Source organism: Vidua macroura, chromosome 1, assembly GCF_024509145.1.
Source record: "Vidua macroura isolate BioBank_ID:100142 chromosome 1, ASM2450914v1, whole genome shotgun sequence".
Taxonomy (NCBI): Eukaryota; Metazoa; Chordata; class Aves; order Passeriformes; family Viduidae; genus Vidua; species Vidua macroura.
The window spans coordinates 90,076,920-90,092,365 of NC_071571.1; the positions used below are offsets into that span (position 1 = coordinate 90,076,920).

The window sequence follows — 15,446 nt, forward strand, 5'->3', positions numbered from 1 at the left end:
CCCAAGGAGATTCCACAACCTTTTTGGGCAGCCTGTTCCAGTGCTCCACCACTCTCAAAGTAAAGATCATCCTCTTCATAATTAGATGGAAATTCCTGTGCTTCAGTTTGTGCCCACTTGCCCCTTCTCCTGTCACTGAGCACACTTCTTGCTCTTGAAATATGGAAATAACTACACATTCACAATAAGAGCATTGCAATAATACACAGATCAGAATATTCAAACAAATACAAGACTTGTAATTACTTTATTTAGACACATTTTGTGTTTTTGCTGTCCCTTTTGACAGATGAGTGGAAGAACATAAACTGTTCTGCATTCCACTTTTAATAAATGTACAGTAAGCCACAGCAGGATACAAGCTGGAGAAAGGTTTTGTCAGCATTTTCCATTCATTCCTAAGTGAATTTTGGTTTGCTTGTGCTATGCTTATGTACACTGGCCCCTCTGGGAGAGGGCTTCAAGTGAGATGGAAGCTGCTAATATGAGCGGATCGCTGGTGGGACTGTCTGGCAATCTTCCTCATTCAAAGTCTTGTCAATCACTGGTCTGTACTTCAAGGTAACCTAAAACAAAAGGGAACAAAGAAGTTCAGGACAACAAGATTAGAGAATGATATCCAAAAAACCCCAAAAGTTAAGATTTTTATAGGGTCAGAATTCAGTTCTATCTTTGAAATACCATAAAGCTGGTTCTACTAAACACCCAACAACACATTTTGTCACCATTAGAAGAAAAAAGCTTTTGAGTTAGCCTGACATAAGGGGAAACACAATTCCAACTCGAATAGCAAAGTCACTTCCCAAAGATCAACAGTGCAGGATTATCACAATTTCCAAGGCTGTTTATGAGAACAGCTGTTAAGAGCAAAAAAGATCCTCAAGCACTACGCTCAAAGTACCTTCCCAGTTGGGATATCCACATATGACAGAGTGTGCTTTCTCCAGTGCTCCTCAAATGGCTTCCGCTGTTGGCCTTGGAGTGGCTTAGAGTAGTCAAACTCATCCACCCGTAACTAGGGAGAAAATGAGATTAGTACAGACCAGAAGCTATATCTGCAAACCACTTCACAAACACGAGGTTAGCTGCATTTCAATTACACCTGTAACCCAGAATGTCTCTGAACGCACAGCAAGCTTTCTCTTAACACTGCCCGTGTCCAGTTTGAAATGCTCAGGCTTAACAAGGGCTCTAAGGTAACTTTCCTTGCATAGGACAATTATTCTGTTTATGCATCTTTGCATCCTGTTTATGCATCTGTGACATTATTACTATAGTCCTGGTTTAGAGGTCTCTAAGCACTCAGATGTGCACATGGAACAACTCTTCTCAAGATCATTCCCAGTGTTCGATGTATTGGTTCTTTTATGAATAACAAATAAGAGACAGAGCATAACAAATAGGACTCCAAAAGAAAATACTACACTAATCTTAACACTGAAGACTGTACTTTGAAGATGTTACAACTTTAAAATAATTCATCTGAGGACACATAACAAGGAGATTCAATCCTACATTCAGGTCACAGAAAACATTTATACCTTATAATCTTCTCTGGCATGGGCACCCCGGGACTCTTTGCGAGCCTCAGCACCGTAAATGGTTTGTAGAGCACAAAGCATCAGGTTCTGCAGTTCGAGCGTCTCCACCAAGTCAGTGTTCCACACAATGCCTGGTAAAATATTAAAATACTATGGAAGATAGTCTACAAACAAGAGTGAGTGAATGCACCTTTGGTGAGTGAGTTGCACTTAAATAACCAAGTTCTCTTAAAATATACCACAGGACATGGCAGTATCTGTCTGCATTGTGATCTGCTCAGCCTACAAATAGTCTTGCTACCTCTCTGCAACTCCCACCTTTCAGAAGATTCTGACAAAGTTCATCATTCATCTTAGTATTTGGACAAGTTCACATCATGTTCTGAGGGCAGTTTGTACCCTACACATTTAAATCCAATTTCAGTCTCTGCTTCTTTGAAAGATTTTTCAACCAGAAAACAACTGCAAAGGTCAAGTATTTTACCTGATTTCCATGTTTAGTAACTAGGGCTCTACAAAATATTTTGAAATATTCAAAATGGTCAAAATCTTCAGCCAAAAATTCAAGAAACACGTTAGGTTTACAGAAAAAAAAAACCAAAAAAACAATGAAAAACAAAGCCACCAACACTCTTCCTGGAGTACTCTGAACAAGGTGTGTTCTTTACTATCAAATTACCTCTGTCAAAAGTCTTTAGATGAGCCAGATCACCATAAATCTGGCTAAGTTTCTCACAGCCTTCTTGGAGTACAGAACCAGTACGAAATACAGCAGCATGGTTTTGCATTGCCTGCAACACAGTAAAACAAAATCAGTTTGATATGCTGCATATGAAAGCATAACTTCCTTAGCTCCAGAAGAGCTTGATACAGAGCTGTTCTGAGTTCAAACTTGTCTGCAGCCTGAAAAACACCACATTCTTCCATTCACCCCAAACAACTGAAACCCCACTCTGTTATACAGCAGGTAAACTACACAAGGGAATGACCATGAAGGTAAGAAGGAATTAACAAGTGATATAACCTTTGCTGCACACACAATCTTCTCACACACTTTTTCTTCTGCATGGCAAATCCTGAAGTGCATTTTGCCAAGTCACCAAACCCCAGTTGTTTGCAGCTTGTCCCACCCTATCCCTGAGAGTTTCCCCAGGCTTACCTTCTGCATGTTAAGTCGCAATTCTGAAGTTCTTATGCTTCCATTAGCAAACCTTAACTTGTCAAGATTAGCAACTGACTCTTCACCAGCATTTGGTTTAATGGAGGGAACTGGTTCTCCTAATAAGAAAATTTCAGTAAGTTTGGTAGTCAGGCTTGGGTTTGGTTTCTGGCAGTTTCAGAGACTATCAATTACTAAAAATCAGATTTAAGTAAAGCATAATCTGTTTTCTTCCTCTGAGGTGCACACTAAGTGTAACTTTCCTGAAGTCCCACCAATTGTATCCATATATTTAAAGCTATCAGTGGAATATGAACACCATTCTTTCCTACAACAATTAATAAAGATTTTACAGGTTTGGCAAAATTCTGCTGTTCATTCCTTTGAAGCAGCAATTGATGAAAATTCTTCTAAACTATGGAATAAGCCCGTGGTCCATACCACCTACTGCTTTGCTTTCCTCATCTCCTCACTCCCAAACCTCCTACCTTTTCTTGGATGTGTAAGGGACCAGGAGCAGTCAATAAGCCTGGCAGACATGAGCTCTGCATCTTGCCTCTAATACTGGAAGGTACATGTTACTGGGCAACAAAGCAGACACAGCATCTTACCAGCACAGTTCATCTCACATATAGCTTTGCATTCAGAATAATAAACCCCCTTCTATAATTTATAACTCTAAAGAGCCACAGAAAGATTCAAAAAAATGTTGGCACAAAGCTGGAACAAATAGGCACCACAAGATCTAGGCTGATTCCATGAGGAATCATCAGTCTCAGCAGCTGGTGCAGTTTGGACATTAAGCAGTAAGAAAACAGATGACTATTTATGGACTCTAGCTGCTCTGGTAATGTAACTGCCATGTCCAGTATTTTGTTGGGGGTTGGAAGGGAGGGCTTGCTTCTTTGTTTTCTCAGGTCAGTAATTGTTGCTGAACCAGATTATTTTAAAATACGTAAGATTCAGCAGTGAGAATCCAGTGAATGAGATATTGCAATTTTTAGTATCTCTCTCTCACCACTTGCACATCAGTTCTTACAAATGTATCAGCAAGGTGGCAGCAAATTCCACTTTACTGAAGTGCCAAGTGTAAAACAGATTACATTTTGATGTAGAAGATGGTGCAGTATGTAGAAAATACAGTCTTCACATTCAATAGTCTGTGTTCATTTGTCAAAATTCCTAACTGCTCTTGCCAATAGCATTGGCTCAATTCTAGTTCTCAAAGGATCGATTACAAAGCAAATAGTAACATCAAAACATTTGCCTGGCACAGAACACGCCTACCAAAAGCATAAACACCAGTTTCTTCCTTTTCAAACAAGTAAGAGCCTATGAGTATCATTCTAAATTTGAATCAGGTAGCAACAACTCATCATTGGGCAGAAATTACATCATGAAGGCAAATGTCTAGAAAACTGAGACTTACCAGGCTTGCATGTATTTGCAATAGTGAGGGCACAAGCACGACCGAAGACCACCAAATCCAGAAGGGAGTTTGCTCCAAGTCGATTTGCACCATGGACGGATGCAGAGGCCGCTTCCCCACAGGCGTACAACCCGGGCACCACCTTATCCTCACCATTCACGTGTGTGATCACCTGACATGGCACACACTCCATTAATACTCAGCCATTGAAAACACTCTGAAACAGTGCTAACCTCCTTACTTGCAAAGGCCACGTGCATGTAAGGATGGAACACAGCAACCTGAAGTTTCTTCCAACTCTAAACACAGAATTATCTTAGCTCTAAAGGGCAAGTAGAAATGCAAATACATACATTTACATCGGTATGTAAATGCAGACAGGACTAAACGCCAAGATTTCCTTATACATTCTTATGATGAGTGCATAGTTCTGCTTCACCACAATTCTGCAGCAAGTCAGAAACGCACAGGAATAAAGTCTAATCTGCACATGCTTCTAAGGCAAAATTTTACATTGAAATTTAACAAGTACATGAAGAGATAAATTCAGTTGACACCATCACACTGATCTCCAACTAGTGTCAGTTGGAGGATCTGCTTTAGTGTTTACATTACATGAACTACAGAGGAATAATACACATTAATCCATGCTACAGAATGCAACAGAGCCCTACTTTGATCTATGTTCAATTATATTATCCTCAGCTTAATTAACACAGAATTGTTGTCAGACCTGACAGTAACTTCATTTTAGATGTTTCTTGGAATTCCCATCTCAAGATGGACTGGAACATGGTTATCAAGTTATTTTAAAAAACCTAAAAGATTGTGTGTTTTAAGTACTCTGACATCATTATTATTATTTAAAATAGTATTAACCATCCTTACATTTATGAAAAACATTCTTACTGCTTTTCTATTTGGAAAGTAATTTCCTAGTTTGATGATGAAAATACAGCCCAAAAGTGACGTGTATTCCTCACCTGGCCTTTGTAGTTGGTAGGAATACCTCCCATATTATAATGCACAGTAGGCAGGACAGGGATAGGCTCTTTAGTGACATCAACTCCAGCGAATATCATGGCTGTTTCGGAAATCCCTGGGAGACGGGTTGCCAGCTGCTGTGGTGGCAAGTGGTGCAACTGCAAGTACACGTGGTCTTTTTCAGGACCACAGCCCCTAGCAAAAATAAAAGCAACACTGGAATACATAACAGCAATTAACAAACACTAGTATCATTTCTAATCTAGTTTGTTTCATTAGTGAAAATAAATAAAGGTTATTTATCAAATGTTATCTGGCAAAAATTAGTATCTAGCATATTTAATAAGACTGTGGTACTTGGCTGAATTGAGGCCATTTTCCAATTCCCAGCTTTCTTTTCACAGTAATTCACATTATTTAAGACTTTCAACTATTACATCTCTGCAGAAATATGTAAAACTTGGTAATTAGTCAAGAGAACAGAGCACCAAATTATTTTGTTTGCAGTAAGAGCATATACATTAAACTTGTTTGAGCAACTGAATTCAAACAGGAGACTCTGAACATCATCTGTTCCCTGTCAGTATCATTAGGAACTTACAAGAAAGATTTCTGCCTTACACACAGAGATTAGCATAACAGTCATTAAAGCTCACTCTCATGAATTACCATGTGCTCATCAAAGGAACTATTGCACTTCACAGTCTAGCATGATTACGAGCTCATTCAGCAGCTTTGTTAAGAGCATTTAACTGACCTTCCCTCACGGATTTCTATGGTCATAGAACGAGACACTACATCCCTGGAAGCCAGATCCTTAGCAACAGGTGCATATCTCTCCATGAATCTTTCACCTTGACTGTTGATCAGAATACCTCCCTCTCCACGACATCCTTCTGTGATAAGGCAGCCAGCCCCATAGATACCTGTTCAAGAACGAAAATGCCATCAAAGGAGATTTCACCACACAGCTTCACAGTCAGGATGAACCAGTGTTCATAATAAACAAGGTCTTCTGAAAATAATCAGAGGTGCAGATTTTATTCCACCCTAATCAAACCTCTAGGAATTGCCCCTCAAGTGTTGTCATTCCTTTTAAACACTCTTTCCAAAAGGTAAGCAAGTTGATTTGAATTACCCACAGTATTTCAAATATTAAAACTGGAAGTGATCTGCACCTATCAATACATCAGGAGAATTTTATTAAGACCTTGCAGACCTTCAGCAATTATTTTAAGATGTTTAATAAACCAGAAGTTAATTATTTCAAGGTCCATTTCTCATTTTTGTTCCCTCTTCTGTGCTGAAGCAGTACAGGATGGCTTCAAATCCTGTGGAACTTAAAAGCTTACTTGGTATCCTTTTCCTTTAGAGAAGGAAGGCCTGTCTGTTATTCTGCAGCATTGGTGATCACAGACAACAAAAATGCAAACTAACTCATGCACTTGATAATTATCTTAAAAGCTACAGATTTATCATACAAGCAGTGAAGCTTCTTTAACTAGAAAAACTTTAAGTCAAAGGAACATTGGATCTCTATGATATAGCAGTAACACTAAAATTATGCAAACCATTTACAAAAATCGTGTCATGAGTTAAAATGAAGCATTTCATTAGCTACAAATCTAGTTTGGGATCATTGTTATCCACAGTTTAGATACTGATCACGTGCTAGAAAACCACAGTTCTATATTTATACACCTTAACTTCAACTACCCCACTTCACTGAAGATGCTAGTATCTAATTCCCTAACATTTGCACCTATCCCATTACTCTTGTATCTAATACCAAACCCCTTAAAATATTAAGGACAATGGAAATATAAGTTTAAGAGGTACTTTCAGCTTGTAATTCATAAAACTTCTTATTTAGCATTGTAAGGACAGCACCTCAAAATATTAAACTGCTCTTTAAATTAGAACAGCTGAGACCTTTCTCACATTATGTGTCTTACTCTCAAATTTAACAACAGCAGCTCCAGACAAGTCTAAACACACGTCACTCAAAAGCAACTACTCAAATGCCACAGAAAAGGGCAGTGTTGTCATCACACTTGAGATGACAACATTCCAGTGACCTGTCACTAGTGGAGTCCAACAGGGCTTTGTCTTAGGTCCTGTGCTCTTCATAAATGACTTGGACACAGGATTATAAAGGTTACTGAACAAGTTTGCAGATAATGCAAAACTGGGAGGAGCTGTTGATTCCCTTGGAGGCAGGGAGGCCCTGCAGAGACACCCCAACAAATTAAGAGGGCTGGGCAATCACCAACTGTATGAAGTACAGGGAACATGCTGGATTCTGCACCCGGGATAGAGCAACCCTGGATGTACAGACTGGGGAATGAGCTGCTGGAGAGCAGTGCCATGGAAAGGGACCTGGGGTTCCTGATCAATGGCAAATTGACCATGAGTCAGCAGTGCCCTGGCAGCCAGGAGGGCCAAGCGTGTCCTGGAGGGCATCAGGCACAGCATCACCAGCCAGGCAAGGGAGAGGATTGTCCCACTCTGCTCTGCTCTGGGGCAGCCTCACCTCGAGTGCTGGGGGCAGTTTTGGGTGCCACAATATAACAAAGCCATTAAGCAATTAGAGAGCATCTAAAGGAGTGCAACAAGGATGGTGAAGGGTCTTGAGGGAAAGCCGAATGAGAAGCAGCTGAGGTCATTTGGTCTGTCCAGCCTGGAGGAGACTGAGGGGAGACCTCACTGCAGTTACAACTTCCTTGTGAGGGGAAGAGGAGGGGCAGACACTGATCTCTTCTCCGTGGTGACCAGTGACAGGACCCAAGGGAAATGGCCTGAAGTTGTGACAGGGGAGGTTTAGGTTGGATATTAGAGCAAGGTTTTTCACCCAGAGGGTGGCTGAGCACAGGAATAGGCTCCCCAGGGGAGTGGTTACAGGACCAAGCCAGATAAAGTTCAAGAAGTGTTTGGACACTGCTTTCAGGCACATGGTGTGACTCTTAGGGTGTCCTGTGCAGGGCCAAGAGTTGGACTCAAAGAACCTGATGGGTCCCTTCAAACTCAGCATGCTGTGTAATTCTGTGACATTTTAAAACAACATAAAAATCTGTTCAACTCATTAAAAATAATGCTGTAAGCTTCATATATATATATTATATACATATATAAAATAATGCTGTAAGTTTCATATTCGGTACCTGTAGGGTGAAACTGCACAAATTCTAAGTCCTGGCAAGGGAGCCCAGCTCGTGTGACCATGGCAGTGCCGTCACCAGTACTGGTATGAGCAGATGTGCAGCTGAAGTAAGTGCGGCCGTATCCACTGCAGAACACAAAAGTTAACAGAATTAACAGGAAGAAAAATTAAAACATCACTACAACATACCTCTATGCTGTTTGCACAACAGTGGAAAGGGTTTATAAGAAAAGTGTTTAAGTTTTACCATCTCCTGTACTATTTCAATCAAAAGAAAACAAAACTGGTTTAGCCCAGTTTTGTTCAACCATACTTGAAAAATGGCTGGCAACAGAAGGTTGAAGAAAAAGAAAACCAATTCCAAAGCAGGATTATTAGGTTAATATCAGAAGCCTTTCTTTCAGAAAAAAAAAAAAGTTATTTCAGAAAGTTCTCTCAATTCAGACCATTCCGTTTCATTTGAACTATCACTAGCAGTTTTATAAAAAATACCATATAATGATGGTTTAGATTGCCCATATGGTCATGGTTTTATATTCTCAGATTTAAAAACTTAGTTGTCCGTGTATTAAACATGAATTATTATGTTGCAAACATCTAGGTTAGCCTCCAACATTATTGAGAACAGCCAATCAGCCCAATTTCAGGACAAACTCTCAGAAGAAATAGCAATATACATATTCCATGTACCTCAAAGTACACAAGCATGAAAAACACATCAGAAAGACAAATTATGTAGGCAACCTTTTATAAATTTATTTATAAGTGTATCTTTCACAGATACATTTATAAATATTTTTCATATTGAAATAGATAGGAGAGAGCCATAAGAAGCAAAAGACTAATGCAAATAGCATTCTAATAAACATACACAAACTTTACAACCAAGTAATGTTAAGTAACACTCATGATAATTTTATCCTAGAACAGTTAGAATTACAGTGGCAGTATCTTAATAAAATAGAGTCTCTGGAATTTTGACAAAAGCTGTTTCCTACAGGAAGTTCAGAACTCTACAGACATGTTGGCAGCATTGCAACAATGTCTGTTTTAAACAGCATTTTTTAAAAAAATCAAAGACCATCTAAATCATATATATTACTCTTACACATTCTTATTTTATGTCATTTTTCTAGAATTCAAAGTTAGTCATACCAAATTTATACTTGGTCACAAAATTAGCATGTGCCTTCTTTCAGAGGGAATGAGAGAATTCAGTTATATTCCTCTTAGTGTGGGGGGAATGAACCTATAAATTACGTTCTGTCAGTCAATGTATCTTTTCAACACTGTGGATCCAAACACACATAAAAGCATACAAACTTCCAGCTGGTAACATAACACTCCCAAGTTTTGGACCTTCATCACAAATGTTACGTTACCCAGTGGCAATGACCGTGTTCTTTGCTCTAAAACGATGTATGGTTCCATCTTCAATGCAGAGGGCAATAACACCACGGCATTCTCCATTCTCCATAAGTAAGTCCAAGGCAAAATATTCAACAAAGTAGCTTGTATCGTATCGTAGAGACTGGAGGAAAATTACAAAAGGAACTTTTACTGAAGTAACCTCTCTTCAAAACTGTCAATGCACATGGGCTGTATCAGAATAAAAACATCCCCACCAACTCTCAGGGAAGACTGCTTCCTCATAGCTATTTATTAAAGAACTTGCTAATTAATCCATTCTAGCTTTTAAAGATACAAGTAGCAGCAAAGCACTTAATTCTGAGCAGTCAGGAGCTAGGCAGCAGGACCCGTCAATTCAGTGTACATTTGGCAACACGTTAGCCAGCTGCAGCGCTCCATACATGTAGAAGCACGCTGCGCTTAAGCCCTCCCAGAGAAATGAGAAACACCTCCTGGAGCCAAATAAACCAGCAGGAGCAGCAGGCACTGAGTCAAGCATTCTTTCATGCCCTCAGGGATCAGAGCAGTGTTTGGCAGCACGGAGCATTTGTATTGCAGCAGCAATACAAAACAGCAATACAACACTGCAAACCTGGAGGAGAGCAATTAGCTGGCTACCAAGTAATTAAAAAACAGTAGCTAGCAGGTACTTGAATTTCTGGTCTCAAGTAGCTCACTACCATTTTCAAATAGCCAACACTTCCCTCAATTATGGTTTGTAGAATTAATAGGCAGACATGCTGGAACACTAGTCACTTACTTGCCATAGAAGAAGCTCAGGAATGCACAGTAGGCCTTAATTCATTTACACCTTGTTTCCCCCTCCTCCCAGTTTGAACATGAGTGAAAAAAAATGCTGGCTTGTACCTCTTTTCAGAGTTTCCCAATGCTGCTTTGTCAAATTTTTGGAAAAAAAGGGCTTTTGGGGAAAAGCCAACATAAATTCTCATTGGATCTAGTTAACAGACAGAAAAGTACTAACAGCGCAGAACTAGTCCAGACCACAAAACTGACAGTGTACACTAATCTGCATCTACTGTCTTCATCCCTCCACATTGCCTCAGGAAGGAAGATAACCCAGAACTGCTATAAGCCATTCCCCTGGAATCCTCCTTTGTGTATGAATAGCTACATGTTTGCTTGATTTGGGTTCGATTTTTTTTTCAAATTCTAGGGGGAAAAAAAAATCAGTAAATGCAAACTCAAAAACCCAAACCAAGTTAAGTTCACAACTGCTTACCCTGCCATACAGAGTATGTAAGAGTGAATGTCCAGTCCTGTCTGCAACACAACAGCATCTGTGGGCCTGTCCTCCTTTTCCAAACTGAAGACTCTGTCCACCAAATGCACGCTGATAGATTTTTCCTTCTTCAGTTCTGCTGAACGGCATCCCATAATTTTCCAGCTGTTGAACCCAAATACAAGCATCAGAAACTCTTGTGCATCACAATACGATGAGTTATTTTAAGAAGATCTCCATGGAAGCTAGCCTGTGTTATTTATAACTGCAGCTGACATCAAATCCCACGAGTCTCACCTCTATCACCGCAGCTGGGGCTTGCTCAGTCATGTAGTGTATGGCATCCTGGTCACCCAGCCAGTCCGACCCTTTCACTGTGTCATAGAAATGCCACCTCCAGTTATCATCCTCCATGTTCCCCAGAGCAGCATTGATCCCTCCCTGAAAATGGAAATCCATTTTCCTGGAATTACATTACTCAAATACAACTTTAGTAGGTTTACCTCATTTCTATTAAAAATCACATACCAGATATGCACCTGTGCACAAGAAATATAGTTAAGCCAGATTTAATGTGGCTGTGAAACTCCTCAGTTTCACAATGGCTTGTCCTGCTTTTTTGTGTAACACAGTGAATCACAGTCACATGACAGGCAGAGAAACAGCACTGCATTTGATAGTGTTTAGAAACGGGGAAGAAAAAAGAGGCAGTATAATGAAATAAAAACATAAGGGGAAATAAGGGTTTTAAGAACAACTGCAAGTGAGAAAACAACTGCATTTAAAAAAATGTGTCTTGCAACGTCATTAGCTTGGAAGCAAAATGAAATGTACCTGTTACCTAATATAAAGTCTGGCAGTTAGAAATTCATGGTTAAGCTCTTATCTTAGAGGTCTTTCCCAAACTTAATGATCCTGTGATTTTATTATATCCTACCCTCTAAAAGTTTCAAATAAATATGAGATATTTATAAAAAGAAGCACGGCTTTGAAACAAGATGTTCAAGTGCCCCATTCCTAGAAGTGTTCAAAGCCAGGTTGGATGGGGTCCTGAGCAATCTAATCTAATGTGTGGAATCCCTGCCCATGGCAAGGCCATTGGAACTGGGTAACCCCTAATGTCCCTTCCAACCAAACCATTTTATAATTATTCTATATCCAAATCAGCTTTCTGACAGCAGGCATTTTTTAAACAGCTGCTCTGCTTCATTTCTCACCTGTGCAGCAACAGTATGAGAGCGGGTGGGGAACAGCTTGGTAACACAGGCTGTGTTAAACCCAGCTTCTGACAAACCAAAGGCAGCCCGCAGACCTGCTCCTCCTGCACCCACAACAACTGCATCAAACTCATGGTCCACTACTGGGTATTGTGTAGAAATCTGGAAAAATAAATCACTTTGTTATGATCACAAATAGTTCAAGATAAGTCAAAAAAGTTTCATAAAAACACAAGCAGGATTGGTATAATGTTCTCAACAGACTTTTGCAGCAATTGCTACATTTGTTATACCCTCTTGCTTGGAAACTGTCATTAAAAAGGGCCACACACTTCAGCAACTCAGTCTCGCAAAGCACTTGAACACAGCGCCCCAGTAAAAGCCCAAAAGTTTCATGCCTGTCTAGCCTTAAGCGCATTACTGAATCACGATATAAAAAGTACAGACATACCGAGTCAGACACCTTCGTGGAGGCATTTTTCTTTCCATAGACTGTGAAGTGTAAGTTCCGTGAGGGAGCCTGGCACGCTGCTGGCCACTACGGAAAGAAGCAAAGACAACTATTATGGAACGAATGTTTCCACAGGATAGACTTACGGCACTCTCAGCTACCCTACATTTATAACAAATCTTCACCCACCACTGGTAGCACATATACAAGAGTATTAATGAATTCTAGAGCTACACGTACTCAAGTTCTGGCTTTCCTATAATCATGGTATATAATCAAAAAAGGTTTGACTGATGAGAGAATAGCCTGCAGTTAACAGGGTGTCCCAGACTATCTGTTATTGACTTCATCAACAGTGACCAGCCTCTCAGGCCTGTCTGAGGCTGCGCCAACAGAAGAATATGTCTGTAATTAATGCTGAAGTATTCTTGCAGTTCTTTCATAATTAAGCAAAGATGAAGCTTTGTGGGAACTATGGGAAGTAATGGAAAATTACTCTCCTGTCAAGTAATTCTCAGAATTTGAATTATTTCAGGTGGTCACAGTACTGAAAATTAAAAAAGGTTGTAGAGAATGCTCTTCCAGCTGAGTATTGCTTCAAAAGTCAGAGATATTTATATTATTCTTTAAGAAATTAGTGACGAATTCAGAACCATTTATTAATACATAAACTTAGCACAAGGATGCAAGTTATGCAGTATCACTCCCTACCCCCTGACTTGTTCAAAACCAAACCAAACCAACAAACACCACACCCAAATCTACTAAGTATGCAGTCTTTGCTTTGATAAGATTAAAGCAGTCAGAATGTTAGTCTCCACCTCTCCAAGGTATTGGAACCTGGTATTCCTTCTTAACACAGTTCAAAAAATAAGCCTAACTCAGCATGTATGATTGCTGAGAAAAGCAACACAAAGCCACATCAGGAACCTGTCCAGTGACATCAGCACTTCCCTATTTGAAATATAACCTAAAATGCACTGGAGTGATATCTGCAGCTATTACATTCATGGTCCCACCACTCTACAATATGCTAACAAGCAGCTCTTCCCTCCCCAAATGTCCACTTCTTCCCAAATCCCTGAAGTGAACTCCAGTACACTTAGCTCAACCTAGTTTTATCATTTCTCATACCAGTTTCCTCAAATTATCTTCTTGCATAACAGCAAATATACTGCGTCATTACACTTGCTACCTCTGGTTTCTGCAATCATCTTGGAATGAGATCAGCTCCTATCACCTAATCATAAGGAGTTCCACCAGTACTCTCCTCCAGGCAGCTACTCTTTTCCTGTTCCACACTGCTGTTACCAGGCTTTGAGCATGAACAAAAGCCCACAAAGCAGAAAATGATGTCACACTAAGTCTGAAGGAAACACTGACTGTAGTAATCCTGAATTTTTATGCCACCAGGAGGATCATAGCCCTTTTGAAACTAAAGGTTCAATCAGGGACAGCTCACTGTCATCTAAAATATGGAGACACTCTTTAAACCTCTCCCTCTCTCTGCAGTTGTCTTTTCTGCACTTGCTTTGTAATACAACTACAGCCCACTTTTGTAATCCCAAGCTTATAATGGGCATGCAGGATGAGAACAGTGGGAAGAAACTGAAAACTCCCACCTCACCCTGGAGAAGAACAAGCCTTCAAGCACAACTTACAGCTCCCTAACACAAACCTGCCAGACTCCTCAGCAGCCCTTTCTGGACACAACCACCAGCCAGGTTCAAGCAACTCAGATAAACACTGGGTTCCCACACACATCCAGAATCACAGAATGCATTAGGCTGGAAAAGGCCTCTGAGACCATAATGATCAAACACCACTGTGTCAACTAGACCATGGCACTAAGTGTCACATCCAGCCTTTCCTTAAACATTTTCAGGAATGGTAACTCCACCACCTTCCTGGGCAGCCTATTCCAATGTCTAGTCACCTTTGCTGTGAAAAAATTCTTCCTGATGTCCCATCTGAACGCCCCCTGGTGCAGCCTGAGGCCACTTCCTGCCTTCCAGTCACCTCTCCTCAGGCAGTTGTAGAGAGTGATAAACTCCCTCTTAAACCTCCCTTCTTCCAGGTTTAACACCCCCAGCTCCCTCAACTGCTCCTCACAGGATTCGTGCTCAGACCCTTCACCAGCTTCGTTGCCTTCTCCGGACTCGCTCCAGCACTTCAGTGTCCTTCGTGACAAGCCCGGAACTGAACACAGCACTCGAGGTGTGGCCTCAGCAGGGCCGAGTACAGAAGCACAATCACTTCCCTGGTCTTCCTGTGCGCACTTTTGCTGATACAGAATGAGTCTGCGGCGAGCTTTCTATCCCGGTGTTCGGGCCGCACCCGCCAGGCTCCTGCAGGGCCATTCCCCAGCACATCCCATTCCCGCTGCCTCCCTCAAAACGCTGCTCAGGGCCTCAGGCTACGGCGCTCGCTTCCCGAGCCGGGAGACGCGGCCCAGCCATGCCCACAACCACCTACTCCCAGGAACCTGCCCCCGGGACACGAGTTGCGAGGTCGGTGCCGCTCCAAAACAGCACCGGAGGAACCGAACCTGCCGGGGCTGGGAAGATCACCGAGCGAGTCAAGGTCACAGAGGAGACAGCGGAACCGGACCGCCGCCGGCGGGAAAGCAGGGCAGGAACAAGGGCAAGGACAGGGACAAGGACATGGATAGGGGCAGGAGCAAGGGCAGGGACAGGGACTCACCGCCCGGGAAGCCGCGGCCGGGCGCAGCCAGCGTTTCGCCAGCCCCCGCGCAGCCGCCGCCGCCATCACGCACCGCGGACTTTGTGGGGGGAGCGGGAGCGGGAGTGCAGGGCGCACGCGCGGGGCTCGGCGGGTCAGACCAACAGTACCGA

The 15,446-nt window shown here is 41.5% G+C and overlaps 1 protein-coding gene across 1 annotated transcript; it reads right to left on the reverse strand.

Annotated features, from left to right (window-relative positions):
• Window positions 1-228: 228 nt before the first annotated feature.
• SDHA (succinate dehydrogenase complex flavoprotein subunit A) lies at window positions 229-15,402 on the reverse strand. Its single transcript, XM_053972732.1, has 15 exons — window positions 15,295-15,402; window positions 12,592-12,678; window positions 12,141-12,302; window positions 11,221-11,364; window positions 10,924-11,088; window positions 9,656-9,804; window positions 8,275-8,399; window positions 5,871-6,039; window positions 5,113-5,308; window positions 4,130-4,301; window positions 2,701-2,819; window positions 2,221-2,332; window positions 1,542-1,672; window positions 902-1,015; window positions 229-566 (listed from the first exon to the last, which is right to left on the reverse strand). The coding sequence occupies exons 1-15, from the start codon at window positions 15,358-15,360 to the stop codon at window positions 480-482; spliced, it is 1,998 nt and encodes a 665-aa protein (XP_053828707.1). The 5' UTR covers window positions 15,361-15,402; the 3' UTR covers window positions 229-479.
• Between the last annotated feature and the right edge of the window lie 44 nt (window positions 15,403-15,446).

Bases quoted from the DNA above. Each gene is read 5' to 3' on its own strand.
- SDHA (XM_053972732.1), bottom strand. From the start codon at position 15,360: ATGGCGGCGGCGGCTGCGCGGGGGCTGGCGAAACGCTGGCTGCGCCCG. The intron at 2,820-4,129 runs GTAAGTCTCAGT...TTTTCTTATTAG, and splicing joins TGCAAATACATGCAAGCCTG to GAGAACCAGTTCCCTCCATT. The intron at 567-901 runs GTACTTTGAGCG...CTTTTGTTTTAG, and splicing joins TGGATATCCCAACTGGGAAG to GTTACCTTGAAGTACAGACC.